Source organism: Castor canadensis, chromosome 14 (genome assembly GCF_047511655.1).
Source record: "Castor canadensis chromosome 14, mCasCan1.hap1v2, whole genome shotgun sequence".
Classification (NCBI taxonomy): Eukaryota; Metazoa; Chordata; class Mammalia; order Rodentia; family Castoridae; genus Castor; species Castor canadensis.
In genome coordinates, this window is record NC_133399.1 from 40,617,936 (window position 1) to 40,633,271 (window position 15,336).

Genomic DNA, 15,336 nt, shown 5'->3' on the forward strand with positions numbered 1-15,336 from the left:
TTTTTTTTGTGCGGCACTGTAGTTTGAACTCAGGGCTTTGTACTTGCTGGGCAGGTGCTCTACCAGTCCCATGTCAGATGGGGTTCAGCTCCACTTGCTGCATGCAGCATTGTGACCAGTTATCACGTCCTCCTGGGCAAGCCATAGGCCAGTGGCTACATGGGGCCAGCGTGGGCATCTGGATGAGACCCTGAGAGGATGGGTGGGAAGGGAGCAGGTGGCCAGCCTGGCCTGGCTCAACAGGGCAGACATCCCTAGAGCTGGGGGCAGAGCCACAAGAGGCGCTAAGGACGGTCTGCGCCCCCCTGCAGGCTGTTCCCTCTCAGTCCGTACAGACGGAGAAGGAACCGGCCCCAGCCCCCCTTGGGGAGGGCTCCTCCACCTCGCTGCCTTCCAAAAGCGGCCAGAGGACTCGGCCACTCATCCCAGAGATGTGCTTCACATCGAGTGGCGAGAACACCGAGCCACTGCCCGCCAACTCCTGTGTGGGCGACGATGGCACCAGCCCACTTATCGCCTGCGCCAAGTGCTGCCTGCAGGTCCACGCCAGTGAGTGCTGGGACTGAGCTGGGGGGCCGGGGATGTACCTGAGACCCCCATGCCGGTTGCCTCTTGCACAGGGTCTCTTACTGCTGTTCTCATGCTTCCCATCATGAGCTGGAGGCTGAGTCCCACCATTTAAATTTGGGGCAAGGACAAACAAGGCCCAGCCATTCTGATGGCTCTGAAGGTCTTGGGTGACAGGGCCCAGGAGAGGACCAGCTCCTCCACCTGGAGACAGTGTGGCCCACGCTTTTCACTGTGGGAGCAAAGCCACTACCCCAAAGTGTCTTCTGTATGCTCACCCGTACCTCACATCCAGCTCCTGCTGTGCTGACCAGAACAAGAAATGCTCTGGAAAGCTCACAGGCGCAGAGCTCATTCCACGTCTCAGGAAACCCTGTTCTTGCTCTCTGAGGCCTCGGGAACAGGGTTCCTGTCCAGACCCTCTGAGCCCCCGCCCTAGGTCTGAGAGGTAGCAGGAGATGAAGCTGTCAGGGACTAGGATGGAGCAAGAGCCTGGTGAGAAGCCACACCAGAGTAGCTGGGACAGGTGTGTCTGATAGCAGCCACCACCCTCCCCTGTCCCAAAAGCTGGCCTGAGCCTGGGCAGAAGAATGGGCATTGCCCCTTTTTCCAGTGTCTGGGGCACGGGTGCAAGTTGGGGCTTCCAGGACAGAAAGAAAGCATTCTGGTACCTGAACTTTCTGGGTGTGGCCAACTCTACTGGATGGTGACTTGGGGGTCCCAGAGGCAGCTGAGGCTGAAGAGCCAGACCCTGCTGCTGGCTATGTACAGACCCCTGGTTTCTGTGGGGGGGGGGCGGGGGTACAGGGTGGTGAGAACCAGCAACCTGCAGTCCATTCGTGGTACCAGCAGCTAAGGTGACAGGCACCATCTGGCTCTCAGCACTCTCTGCCCCCTGATATCTTCCAGGTTGCTACGGTGTTCGTCCTGAGCTGGCTAAGGAGGGCTGGATGTGCTCCCGGTGCGCGGCCCACGCCTGGACTGCGGTAACTTGCCCCACGCTGGGTGGTGCTGGAAGCAGGCCTGGGCAGCCTCGCAGGCAGTGTCACAGCAGGACTGATTTGAGGCTGGTGGCCATGATTTCCCTCCCTCCGTGTGGAGAGTGAAACTCGATGCCCCACCCAGTCATGTGGGTGGCTCTGGGGTGGATTGAGGACTGGGGGGTCACGTGGGGGTGGCCGCATTCTCACTGCTGGCTGTCCTGTAGGAGTGCTGCCTGTGCAACCTCCGGGGAGGAGCGCTGCAGACCACCACCGAGCAGAGGTGTGTGCCCCAGGGACCAGGGAAGCAGGGTCCCTCCCACCTGCCTCTTTGGGTCCCTTCCCCTATGGAGCCAACAGCCACATCGGTTGGAGACCAGGTCTTGCCCTGCCCTGTCCTCCTCTCCCACTGCCCTTCTGTCCCCTCTCCATCTGTCCAACCCCTCATGATGTTCCCAGGGCTGTCAGCAGTGCACTTGTGACTCCTGGTCCCACTTTTCCAGGTGGATCCACGTGATTTGTGCCATCGCAGTTCCTGAGGTGCGGTTCCTGAATGTGATTGAGCGCAACCCCGTGGACATCAGTGGCATTCCTGAGCAGCGGTGGAAACTGGTACGGCCCCAAGGCTTGGCCTCCATCCCACTGGCCCCATGGGTGCCAGGGAGTGCGCACTGAGGGAGACCAGCTCTGCCCTGTCCCTAGGCCCTGGAGGACCCTGCAGTGCCCACCAGGCCTGTCCCAGCTCTGGCCTTCCTGCAGCAGGAATTTCCACAGTTGTATGTGGTGTGCGGCATTTCCATAAGCACCAGTGCAATAGCCATAGTGCATAAGGCCATGGTGACAGCCAAGTCCTCCAAAGCCAGCCCCTTGGTCTCCACATCTCTGCTCGGAAGGGCTCAGCTGAGCCCTGCTGTCCTCACACCCTGCCCTCGTATCCCTGGCGTTTATGCTGCTAGAGGTAACCTTAGGAGGAGGCCTGCCCTCTTAGCAGCATGGCCTGAGCTGTGGCTGCACTAGTCCGCCAACCTTTAGAGCTTGTTTTGCTGACGTCACTTCTGTGCCACTAGTGCAGCCCTGGGCCCTGCTCCACCCCTGCTTCTGTGCACTTAACTGTACCCAGCTATTCCCCTCAGCATACTGTTTCTTGGACTCACCTCTGTTCATCTGACGGTCATCCAAGTGTAGCAAGAATTCCTTTCATGGTTGAGTAACGTTCCACAGAGGGACAGGCCACGTCTTCTTCGTTCCTTCGTCTGTGGGTGGACACGGGTGGGTCCACACCTGGCTGTTCTGAGTAACACGGTGCACGGCACGGGGATGACCCACTTCACTTTATGGACACTGACTTCTCTCGTCCTGGACCCAGCAGAGCTGCTGGGTGGTGGGGTCGCACTGGCCATAGATCTCTGAGAGGCCTTCGTGGTATAAAAACTCATGTCCTCACCAGTAGCATCCTTGCTACAAGGGGCGAGGTGGCATCTCAGGGGCTCAGATTGCCTTTCCCTGGAGATTGGTAATGCTGAGTGTTTTTCTGTGTTCCTGTTGTCTGACTGTCCCTTGTTTCTAGAGAAACATTGGTTCGGGTCCTTGGCCTGTTTTCTAACTGGGTGACTTGGTTTTTGCTGTCTCTGGTCCCCTTGGTGCATACTGAGACTTTCCCTTGAGCAGTACTGCCGTTCTCAGGCATGGTGGGGCCTCACCAGACTCCCTCCTGCCCTCACTAATGACAGTTGCCCCCAAGTGGCAGAGCAGTGGGTGAGGGTCAGAGCTTGGCTGCTGGCTAGCTGTGTTACTCCAGACAGACTCCTTGCCCTCTCTGTGCTTCAGCTTCCTACTTGTGGTCTGGGGCTGCTGATAGTCCTGCTGCACAAGCCTTGTGCACATGTGGGCTTGTTCTTGCTGTGTCTTCTCTTCCCAGCCCTCTGCTGCCTACTTGTCATGTCACCATGTTTGATGCTTGCAGTACTACCACCCTGTTTGCTCCCTGTACCTGAGGCACTCAGGCTTCCCTACCTGCTGGAAAGGGACACTTAGCATGTCCTTAGCATCATCTCCTGCAGTGTGGGATCTGGCCAGCAGTGGTTGGGAGCGAGGCTCAGGAGCCTCAGCTCTTGGCGTCATGTCCTTGCTCCAGCATGTGGTGGCAGCATGGTGGACAGGCGCACTCACCACCCCAGCCTGTGCACTGGCCCTCTGCCAGCAGTCCAGGCAGTGTTCCTGCTGTTTGTTCTGCCCACTGCTTTTCCTCTGCTGGCCAGGACAGTTCTGAAGTTGGCACTTCAGCCACCACTAGCTGTGGCAGGCAGCCGCTCTGCAGAGAGAGACTCCTACGGGCATGGGACTGGCCACTGCCCCTGAGCCTGGGTTCAACTGGTTAGCACCACTCCACAAGCCCAGGGGACAAACACTATGTGCTGGAGCCCACAGCTGCAAGGACACCAGAGCAGGCTGAGCAGACAGCCGCAGGGGTGCATTTGGAAGCAGTGGTGGCCAGCCTGGCCCAGCACAGATGGGCAGATCAGAGGCTGGTAGCTGCAGGTGGCAGCAACTCAGGCCACAGCCGCGGCATAAAAGGCTTCATTATTCAGGTGGAGTGATGGCGCAGGGCAGGCGCCGTGATAAATCCTCCCTCCCAGACGCTTTATGGATCATCTGACATTTCCAGCCAGCAGCCTCTTCACCGCGAGCACTTGTAACGATGCATTAAAAATCCTTTTACACTGGGCGCGCTTGTACTGCCTAATGGAGCCTCACAAGCAGCACATTAGTTAACTCCTGCCAGCCTGGCCTGGTGGCCCCTACTGCAGGACAGTCACCCTGGGCCTGTCTCCAAGACTCCGTGCTGTGGGCTCAGTGCAGGGACCACAGCCCGGTTGTGGGATTGCAGACATGTTGTGGGACAGGTCCTGGCAGCTGGTGGAAGCCCCGGCAGCTCCCTGGACACCGGAAGTCTAGGGGGAGGCTTGGAGGAGCTAGTGGGGCAGGCAGTTTGAACCAGCTTTACTGGTTTCAACAGTCCTCATGTAGGTTTAGGCTTCTGCCTTGGGAAAGCCTCAGGCATGGGAGAGGGCACTGGCTGGAGCAGGTGGCCACAGCCAGCTGTGCCCAGGCCTTTCTGGGCAGTCTGTGGAATCCTCAGCCCTCTGTATGCATCCCAAGCCCATGCCGCGTCCTCCATAGACCTTGGCCTCCCAAGGGTTCCAAGCTGGAAACTGGGAACCAACCCTGTGCCTGAACAGAGCTCTTCAGATCCAGGCTCCAGGGTCAGGGCACGATGCCTGAGCACGTCCATGTCCACCCCACCTCCTGACGGTCCTGGGCGACCATCATCCCAGGGAGCGGTCCTGACATAACAGTACAGGTGCACGGGACCCATTCCTCTTGACGCAGGAAGTGGAATAATGAGCTGTCACCTTCGGGCCCAAATGACTTGTACTGTGGGTGGACACGCTGACAGGGTGGTTGGTACCTGTGGCTCCCCCTGGTGAGGCCCAGCACCCAGGGCTAAGGCACTCACCTGCTGTGTAGCAGCACCGGCCCCTGCTGGCAAGGAACTAGGTATTGACAATTTAATAACGAGGTCTCATTGCCATCGACCCGTGTGCCAGCGTGCTGCCTCGGGCCCTTCACCACACTGCTTATCTGGCCTTTGAACATGGCTTACAGAGTGATGGAGGCCCCACTTATTAAATGCTCAGGGTGACAGCAGCCTGGCTATGCAGGGGAGGCGCTGCCTGTGGTGTGGGCCTTCACCAGTGGGCTGGTGACATAGAGGCCACTGTGGGGCTTTTGTTGAATATATAGGTAAATTCCTTCCTCTTGGTCTTTTTAAAGCACACAATTCAGTGGTTTCTAGTATATTCACACTGTGTAAGCATCACTACCACCTAGCTCTGGAGCATTCCATCACTCCAAAAAAAAAAAGCCCTGTCCCCTCCCCAACTCCTGGGCCCCGAGTCCACTGCCTATCTCTGGATCCTCCTGTTCTGCACGTTTCCTATCAGTGGAGTCACACGTGGCGGCCTTGTGGTGTGTATCTGCTTCTCTCTGAACATGGTGTCCTTGGGCGTTCTCCCTGTGGTGGCCCCAGCTTCTTTGGGGCTGAGCAGCACCACACCGCACTGGTGCCTGCTTGGTGGTAGCTGTGCTCAGGCCGGGGAGCAGGCGGCATTGCTCAGAGCTGCTGAGGAGTCGCAGGCTACGGAAGCTGGAGGGTCCGGAGGATCCAGCTCAGGCTGGGAGCTCTCAGCTGGTGAAGACCCCTCCACAGACAGGCTGGTCCCAAGGTGCCCCACCCTAGGGCTGCAGGGCTGTGTTGGAGGAACATTTGTCCTTTGTCCCTGGGCTCACACATTCCTAGGAAACAGTCCTGGGGTCCCTGGGGCAAGAGGTGTGCTAGACCCACCCCATTCCCCTGCTTGTGGTTCCAGAAGTGCGTGTACTGCCGGAAGCGGATGAAGAAGGTGTCAGGCGCCTGTATCCAGTGTTCCTATGAGCACTGTTCCACGTCCTTCCATGTGACCTGCGCGCACGCCGCTGGTGTCCTCATGGAACCCGATGACTGGCCCTATGTGGTCTCTATCACCTGCCTCAAGCACAAGTCCAGGGGTCATGCAGTGAGTGTCCTGCCTGCCCTGCCCTGCCCACGCTGCCCCGCTCTGCCCACCAGCCTCAACTGATGGCCTCTCCCCACCTCAGGTCCAGTTTCTGAGGGCCGTGACCTTAGGCCAGGTGGTCATCGCCAAGAACCGCAGCGGGCTGTACTACCGCTGCCGCGTCATCGGCGCCGCCACCCAGACCCTCTACGAAGTGAACTTTGACGACGGGTCCTACAGCGACAACTTGTACCCCGAGAGCATCACTGTGAGCCTGCGGGCACGGAGCAAGGGTGTGGGCGGGCGGGGTGGGATCTGGGCAGGGGCCAGGCCTCCCTGGGTGCTGCAGTGAGGGAGCTGGGCTGTTGCCCCTCCCAGCTCACCTGCACTGGGACAGTGGCCCTTGGCAGGGAAGACCTGGGCCTCTACTACGCCACTCGTTCTCCAGAGCAGAGACTGTGTCCGGCTGGGGCCGCCTCCTGAGGGCGAGTTGGTGGAGCTGCGATGGACAGACGGCAACATATACAAGGCCAAGTTCATCTCTTCTGTGACCAGTCACATCTACCAGGTAAGCCTGGGAGGCACCTTGGAAGCCTTAACTATTGGTTTCCCCAGGTACAAGAATGGGGCGGACCGGGACCCAGAGCGCTGTGTCAGGGATGCACTGAGGTCAGCTGTGCTGAGTGTTCAGGGGTCGTGGGCGGAGGCTTTACTCGTCCGATTGGTCAATTTGTTGCTTGATTTCCCAGCTGGACCCGGAAAGCACAGTCTCACTATGCCCTGCCCCTCCCCACCCCTGGATAGGGCTCTCGGGTGTCCAGGTCAGTGCCCTGGTTTTTGTCTCTAATCAGATGGCCGTGAGTTCCCGTGACTGTGGAAGAGATTATTTAAAGTGTGGGACAGTCCAACAACCGAACACACTGTGAGCCTCCAGGGCAGGGCAGGGAGCAAGGGTGTGCTTGCTCCCTGTTTGCAAACAGCAGCACTATTTGCTGCTCCCTGGATGACTTACCATCCCCAGGTCCCCTTTGTACACAGTGTCCATCAGAATACTGTCACTTTTTTGTGTATCACACCCTCTTCTCACTGCCCTTATTTACTGAGTGGCAGCAGCACTTGGAATCACGTGAGTCACACAGAAAGCCAGCAAGTGGCGTCTTGACCACAACACCTGTCTCATTACCCACATTATTTGCAGACATTTGAGTGTGGCTCAAGGTGACAAACAGGGAAGAAGAAAACCACAGTCCCCATAGGTGTTCCCAGTGTGGCCCTGCATGGCCACCACGCCTGGCACCACACTCAGCCTGGCTGGCTGTTCTTCTTTCTCTGTGTGGCTGGGAAGCAGGTGTCAGATGCAAGCCAGGCCGCCTGTGTGAGCCAGGCTGACCAGCACAGGGCGCAGAGCATCCCACCAGCCTCCACCAGCTGTGGGGCCTCCTGGTTGCTTCACCTGGACCAGGGCACAGAGGTCAGAGGGACAGATGACAGGCTAGCTTGTGGCTTATGCCTGTATTTCAGGGTTCTAACCAGCCAGGACAGGGCCATAGGGGTCCAGACCAGGTGTAGGAGCCTGGCGGCGGGTGGGGGGGGGGGGGCCAAGGCTCTGCGCTTATACCTCGTATCCGTCTGAAACGCTCACTGACATCCTCACCCCAGGAGTGGTCGTCCTGTGTCCTGGGCCCGCCGAGTAGCCTGGCGCAGCCTGATCCCACACAGGCTTCTGCTGAGCCCTGGGCACCATGAGTTGCCAGTGACCTCGTGAGGGGGCCTCTCATCTGCAAGGTGTCAGACAGTACCCTCTGAGTTCTTGGTGACCATGACAGGACCATTTGGCCTCCTTCCTCTTCCTGTCTGGGCCTCTGCAAACAGCCAGCTATGTGCTGCAGTCCCACTGCAGGGACTCAGGCCACCATCACCCATGCTAAGGGCACCTCAGCTTCTCTTTGCTGGTCATGGACAAATGGCTCTGCTAAAGCAGGCGGGCCCGGGTGTGGCTCCGTGGTGAGTGCTGTCCAGCGTGTGTGGCACCTGCCTTCGTGCCCAGCCCTACGAAAAAATTAATACTTACTAAGAGGCCTGCCAGGACTGTGAGGAATGGAGCTGGAGCTGGATGTCTGGAGAGGCGGGAGAAGTCCCACCGTCCTTGGGAGCCCATGGGGCGATGCAGATCCTGGCAGCCTGTCCCAAAAGGAGGCAATAGACATGGCCCAGCCCAGGCTGCAAGCAGGAAGCCACCCTGCTCCCACATTCTCAGCACAGCCATGGGCCAAGTGGCAGACGAGCCTCCAAGAAGCAGGGCAACAGAGGCAGGTGTCCCCTGACCTGAAAGAAGATGTGTCCAGAGTTCAGGGGCAGGAGTGGGGACATGTCACGCAGAGGTTATGAAGCCAAACACAGTCGGTGGTTAAGAAGGAACATGGTCGTGGGTTTGGAAATGAGACATGCAGCAAGCCATGGTCTCCAAATGCTTCTGGCCTGGCCATCTGCCAAACCCCTGGCGTCCACGAAGAGCCTTAGCTGACCATCCAGCACATCTACAGTGTATCTCTCCAAACCTCACCTGCAAGGACACTTCGGAGCAGATGCCACCACAGGGCAGCCTAGGCCAGGTCTCTTCATCTCTGTGATGTCGTATGCTAGCACAGGAATCCAGTTTTCTCAAAAAGTTAAAAACAAAAACAAAAAACCTCGCCCTTTGGAGTTTCACAGTTAAGTACAGACTGGGGAGATGTCCAGACAGGAAGCCAGTTGAGGATCCTATCGCCCATGTCTCCTGGTTCTAGGATCAGCTTTCTGAGCCACCACCAACCCCTCGGAGCTGCTCTGCTCCAAGTGCAGTGAAATAGAACAGCTCTCTAGGTTTCCTGACCTAGAAACCTGAGCTGATTTCCTCTGAGTTTCCAGAACTCTCCTCCCTGCCCCACCCGCAGCGCCTGGGACTCTGCACCCAATGCAGTGTGAGGACTGCCGTGGCAGGCCAGCAACAGCTCCAGGACACACACTTCTGCATCAGGACATCTGCCCTGTCACTGTCTCTGATGGCAGCGCTGAGGTCCTGGCTGGTCTAGAGACACACATCGGCTTCCCTCTAAGCTGAGGGTTCAGACCCCTCTACCTTGGGCCCCCCAGAATGGTATGGGTGGGCTCTTCTCCCTTGGCCTCCGTCTACACCTGAGCTCCATGGCCCTGTTACCAGGGTTGGGATCCAGGCCGGAAGCCCCCCGAGGACTCCTCATGCAGCCATCCCAGGCCATGAGTAAGAGGACAGCCAGTTGTCCGTTTGTCCTTTGTAGGACTCAGAAATGCCCCTCCTGTCTTCCAGGCCTGGTCCCCACTGTCATCAGGCTGAGACACTGGCTGTACCCACAATAGCTGTGCTCTCTGGAGCAGTGAGTGGCAGGCATGGGTTCCTTGGAGCAGACGTGGAGCCCTGTCTGCACAGCACCCAGACACCAGCTCTGGTGGGCTGCGTGAAGCAGGTTTTCTGAATCGCACCCTGGCCAGTTGATGTTGCCAGTGGTTGAGAGACATGAGAAGCAAGGCTCTGTGAATGGGTTCTTTTACTCCCTGGTTACCTGGCACCTTTGGCAGGCAGGACCACACAGTGCGCAGGGCACTCAGGACCGCAAGCTTCTGTCCTCACAGGCCCAGTACTCGGGTTCGGGCCTCTCCATTGCGGCATCCATCCGCCAGACAGGGAGTGTGGGTGGCGGGTGGGAAGGCTGTGACTCCCCGGGCTGCCTGCCTGCCACTCTCAATGGAAGGAAAATGGTCCCTGAGCCATCCCCAGGGGTCCTGGGAGCCCTTCTTCCACCTGAGCTCCAACCCACATCCTCTGCCTGGTCCCCAGGGTCACTGTCTGTCCACTGCCCAGCTGTCTTCTCCTCACCCGCAGCTGTGTCTTAAGGTAGCGGTGTTGGTTTGGGATCTGTCACCTATGTAGGAGCTTAGCTGGAGGATCCTGCTTCTACCTGGACCCAGCTGGGGCCAAGCTCCCTCCCTGCCGCTCTCCTCCCTCCTCCCTTGTGGCTCTTTGAGGAACCTCATCCTGAACCCTGGTCCCAGAGCAGGTGTCAGTGGACTGGGTGAGCTTGTCTCCACCATGTGGCCTCCTGTGGGCTCTGCACACTGGCCCTTGGGCAGCTGCAGTGCCCTAAGAACTGTGTCCCTCTGAAGGTGGAGTTTGAGGACGGGTCCCAGCTGACCGTGAAACGCAGTGACATCTTCACCCTGGAGGAGGAGCTCCCCAAAAGGGTGCGGTCCCGGCTGGTGAGTGTTACCCCACAGCAGCACTGTCCCTTCCTTCTCTGCTGTGAGTGATGCCCTGACTGTGGCAATGCAAGGCCCTTCCCTCACACATGCCTGGCCCCTGCCAGTACGTAGGACCAACTCCTGGGTGCAAGCTGGCGAGCAGTGGGGAGGTGCAGGAGCTCAGGCAGCTGGCACAAGCCTGTGCCTGTGAGACTCCAGTGCCAGCCATTTTCAGGAGGCTGGAACATGGCAGTGTGTAGCCCAGGCCAGTGGCTCGAACACCTGGCACGGGAGCAGTGAGGCCTGGAGATCATGGGCAGTGCAGGCGTCTCGCCTCCAGACCTGTTGTGGTTTCTGTCTTTGCTGATCCAATAATCCAAGCCTGAGTTTTGAGGAGTGGGTGGACAGGAGGAGCCTCAGCCCAGAAGGTTCCCTGGGAGGAGACAGGAGTCCCCAGACAGCCATGGTCATCCAACAGCACTAATGGGGTGGGGTATAGGACCCTCTCAGGATGGGGCTCCTGCAGAGACAGGGTCCACAGCGGTCTCTTCCCAGTGCCCAGCCAGTTTGGTCCCGGGAGGCCTCGCACTGAGGGCTGAGCAGCCTACTGGCCTAACCATGCTCGCTCTGGTCTCCTGCAGTCACTCAGCACGGGGGCACCCCAGGAACCCAGCTTCTCCGGAGAGGAGGTGAAGGCTGCCAAGCGCCCACGGGTGGGCACCCCTCTTGTCACCACCGAGGACTCGGTGCACAGCCCGGACTACCTGGCCTTCGTGGAGAGCCTCCTGCAGGCACAGGGCCGGCCGGGGGCCCCCTTCTAGGACAGTGGCCACCAGCAACCCTCAGCCCGGTGAGGCAGGCCACGGTGGGCCTGGGCGTCTGCTTGCTGTGAGTTCCTGTCCTCGAGTCATCTCCGCGCTATGAGCGCCCCTCCAGGGCGACAGGACGAGCAGGACGCCGACATGGCCCGGACTCAGGGAGCAGGGCCGCAGGCAGCTCCGCTCTGCGCCCTCCACTCTGTTCTTCTCCAAAAGGTGCTACTGCCTGCCCGAGCAGCCCTCTGTACATACTCCGCCTTTGTGAGCTCTTTCTACACACCCTTGTCTAAAAGCGAGAACAAGGGAGCGAGAAGCAGGAAAAGCCCGGCGCTCTTTTCTAGATTTGTGGCTTTAAAACCAACAAAACAAAACAAACACACACATCCTTTTTTCTCAGAACCAAGATGCGCTGAGAGAGGAAAGCCTTGTTTTTGTCCGTTGTTGTTTAAACTCTCACCATCTACTGAGCAGGCAGGGAGGTGGCTGAGCTGCTGGGGAGACGCGGCAGGCCGGAGCGGACAGACGCTGGTGACAGGCTGGTGACAGGCGTGTGACCCAGGCACTCGTGCTCACCCTCTTGCTTGCGCCCAGCCTGTGATGTCCAGGCCCCTTGATAGGAGGAGGCTGGTGTACCTCTGGCGATGTCCCCGTGTGCCCAGCAAGCAAGAGCTGCGGGGTGGAGCGTCGTCGCTTCTGCACAGACACCACCTGCGCCCGCGCCCCGCGCTACCCCCACTGAGGCAGAGGCCTGGTGGCCGCCACTCCTGCGTGTGGCTGCTAGCAAGTGTGGCAGCCAGGCTCTGGTGGTGAGAACCAGAGAAGGTGAGGGGTGTGGGGTGAGCCAGGCCTTCAAAGTGTCCCGAGGTGCCCCTGTGTGACCTGCCTTGCACACAGAGGGCCCCCTGGGGCCCTCCACTCCCCACCCCTGTTCTCTCTGCCACATGGGATCTGAGTGGCTGGGAACAGAGAAAGGAGGGGCCCTGCCTTGACAGGATGGGGTCCCTAGAGGAGTGGCAGTGAGTTGATGGGGACCCTGACCGGGAGCACCTCATCTGTTCTGCAGCCACCTCACACCTCCTGAGAGGTTGAGTGAGTTCTCGTGCTGCCAGGCCGTCAGGGTGTGGGGGTCTCAGACCCACGGGAGCTGGGTACACCCACCTGTTCCCTGTGTAGTTTGAAAACGCTATTTATATTGTAAAGAGAATGAAAAGGGCCTGGCCCTGGAGGCCACTAGGCCTGGTCTCCTCGTGGGGTGCTTGCAGACAGGCCACAGAGCGGCAGTGAGAAGCGATACCCACACACGCTGTATCTCACTTTGTGCAGAAGCAACTCCCCTCCCACAGGATCTTCCCCATGCAAGATGAAGGACGCGCTGTATTTTCTGCCTAATCTCCCTCCCTCTGGGTTCATGATGAATTAAAGGCTCTTGAGCACTTCGAATTCCCGCTCCATGTCGTTGAAAGTGTCATCATTTCCAGAGGGGTGAGGCTGGGGCAGGGCGTGGGGGATGAGGGTGGGGCCGGGAGTGGCCTGGAGAAGGTAGAGAAAGCTGGCTTTCAGAGCTGGGGGCCACAGTGTGTCCCTGCTCACACAGGCAGGGCAGGATAGGCCTCGAGGAAACCTGGCCTGGCAACACCCGCCCTGCCCTTACCTACTTCCCTCCACAACACCTGGGGTACCTGCCATCTGTGGTGGGTGGTGAGGGATGTGCTGGGAGCCCCACAGGCCAGGGTGGCGGTTGGGACCCTAGCAGTCACGTTGCTCATTGAACAGCAGAGGGGATTCAACCCAACGCAGGAAAGCAGCCCACGCACACCTGAGGGCGTGGGCTACGGTAACGCGAGCCACAGAAAGACAGGGCAGGGAGAAGCAGTCAGTGTGCTAGGAGCTGTCACTGCATTTTAAAAACTGGGACCCAGAAGGGGAAGGGAGAGACCACAGGCACAGGACGCAGCCTGGTGAGATTGATGGGTGAGGCAAAAGGAGACACGGGCGAAACCAGCACTCTGCCATGTGCCATGAGGACAAGATGGAGGCAGAGATGGTGGGTGAACGGGGTCAGCCACAGAGACCCACCAAAAGAAGGTCAAGAGAGACCCATTTAGGGAGGGGACAGCTGGCCCCCACTAGGTTATCAGAGCAGGGAGACGTGGGCTGTGGATTCATCGCGTTGAGCTCAGAGCCCTCCTAAGGCAATGCCGGGCAACCCACAAGTCTGGCCAATCTGGCCCTGCACCTGTTTCTGTAAATAAAGTTTTATTGGCACACAACACTGTACCATTCGTGTACATGGCAGCCCAGCCCTATCCTTCCATTGGGGACACCAGTGACAGCTCTTTAACAGCCACCAGGGAGAGAGGAGCACTCCAAAGACAGTGCAGAAGGCCGTGTGGCTGGCAGGGGCACCCTCAGGGCCCTGGCACCCTTTCAGGCTGGGAATGTGATCAGCAGATGAGATTTTTCTTAGTGATTTTCCTCTGTTAATGGAGAAAATAAGAATTATTTACTGTGTGGCAGCCCAAGGGGTGACGCAGGGCAGCGGGAAGAGGGAGAGCTTGCCTGCTTTTGCTGCTTTGCTAAGACATTAAGGAGAGAGGCATTGAGAAGTGACTTTCTGCTGGGCAAGGTGACTCATTCCTGTAATCCCAGCTACTCACGAGGTGGAGACCGGGAGGGTAACAGTTGAAGACCGCACCTCAACCAAGAAGCTGGGCATAGCGGTGCATTTACTTGTCATCCCAGCTACGCAGGGGGTAGAATTGGGAGGACTGTGGCCTGAGGCTGGCCCTGGGCAGAAGTGTGAGACCCTATCTGAAAAACAACTCAAGCCGAAAGGGCTGGCGGAGTGGCTCGCGTGGTAGAGCGCCTGCCTAGCAAGCGTGAGGTCCTGAGTTCAAACTCACACACACAAAAAATGTTTGCTTGTATTTTTAAAATGAGCCTGAGCGCTGTTTTGCAGGAACACCAGCCTCCTGCAGAGGCAGGGGGAAACCATGTCACCACTGGCCACCAGCCCCAGACGTCCTGAGGGTGATGACACACTGTCGTATCTCCACGGTCATAGTGCCCAGCGATGTCTTCACTGCCAACTGGGACCAGGCAAGGCGCCGGACGCTGGCACTGGCTGTTCTTGACAAATAAAGCTGCATGGGACGCGTGGCTCATGAGCCACCTGTGTTTGTGTAGCCAAAGCCTCCTGTGGTTCCCAAGCTGGAGCCCCCACAGCCCCCCAAACACAGTGTCACATGGTGAGACCCTTCCTCGAGGAGAGCTTCCAGCAACCAAGCATCTCAGCAGACTCCCTGGCAGCTACGCATGCTTGTGTGACAGGCTCTAAGCAACGGGGAATGCCGGGGATGTTTCTAATTTCCACTCCATCTGGAGCGTGGGTGTGATGGCTGGCATCACGGCAGCCATCATATAATCAGCAGGAATTACCAGGAAACTGTCCTTGATGTCATTCCTTGGGTTGGTTGTGTCTTCCCGTCTCCACAGTGTGGATGAACCGACCACAGTCAATGTTAAGCCACGAGTGTGATGGCTGAGCAGAGGCGGGAAGAGAATCAGGTGGCGCCCACTGCATCAGATCTTCGCCCAAGAGACACAAGAAACAGGAGTGCCTTCCAGAGCACAGGTGACAGCAAATGCAGCAACGCCACCAGCAGGTGACCAGTTTCCAGTGTTTCCTTTCTGGCACCAGGGTTTGAACTCAGGACTTTGCACTATCTTTGCAGGCGCTCTTACCACCTGAGCCACTCCACCAGCCCTTTCCTTTTCTTTCTTTTTTTTTTGTGAAGGGTTTTTTGAGACAGGGTCTCAGGAACTGTTTGCCCAGGCTGGCTTTGAAACTCAATCCTCCTGATCTCTGCCTCCTGAGTAGCTGGGATTAAAGAAATGAACCACTGGTGCCTGGCCATTTTTTTAAATTTATAATTGAGGCCCAATCGACATGCTGTCCAGTAAACACATCTCCCGTCATACAGTTCAGCGATGTGACGTATGCGTGCCCTTGAGGAAACAAGGCACAAGGTAGGATGTCCCCACAGAACAGTCCCTCGTCAGGCCTCTGTGCCCAGAGCCCAGCACGTTCCCTGGCGGCCCTCTACGCAAGTGGGAATGTGT

General features: G+C 58.2%; 1 protein-coding gene across 3 annotated transcripts in view; it reads left to right on the forward strand.

Annotated features, from left to right (window-relative positions):
* Positions 1-12,659, forward strand: part of Kdm4b (lysine demethylase 4B) — a 122,443-nt gene extending 109,784 nt beyond the window's left edge. For 2 of the 3 annotated variants that reach the window (XM_020172389.2, XM_020172391.2), the window contains 9 exons: positions 327-549; positions 1,477-1,553; positions 1,775-1,830; positions 2,051-2,159; positions 5,978-6,163; positions 6,246-6,410; positions 6,591-6,710; positions 10,322-10,414; positions 11,038-12,659. In XM_020172389.2, coding sequence (XP_020027978.1) covers positions 327-549; positions 1,477-1,553; positions 1,775-1,830; positions 2,051-2,159; positions 5,978-6,163; positions 6,246-6,410; positions 6,591-6,710; positions 10,322-10,414; positions 11,038-11,217 — 1,209 coding nt within the window. In that variant the 3' untranslated portion in view covers positions 11,218-12,659. Of the gene's footprint in view, positions 1-311; positions 550-1,476; positions 1,554-1,774; positions 1,831-2,050; positions 2,160-5,977; positions 6,164-6,245; positions 6,411-6,590; positions 6,711-10,321; positions 10,415-11,037 lie in introns of all 3 variants that reach the window. The other variant, XM_020172387.2, reaches the window with a different exon arrangement.
* Positions 12,660-15,336: the final 2,677 nt, after the last annotated feature.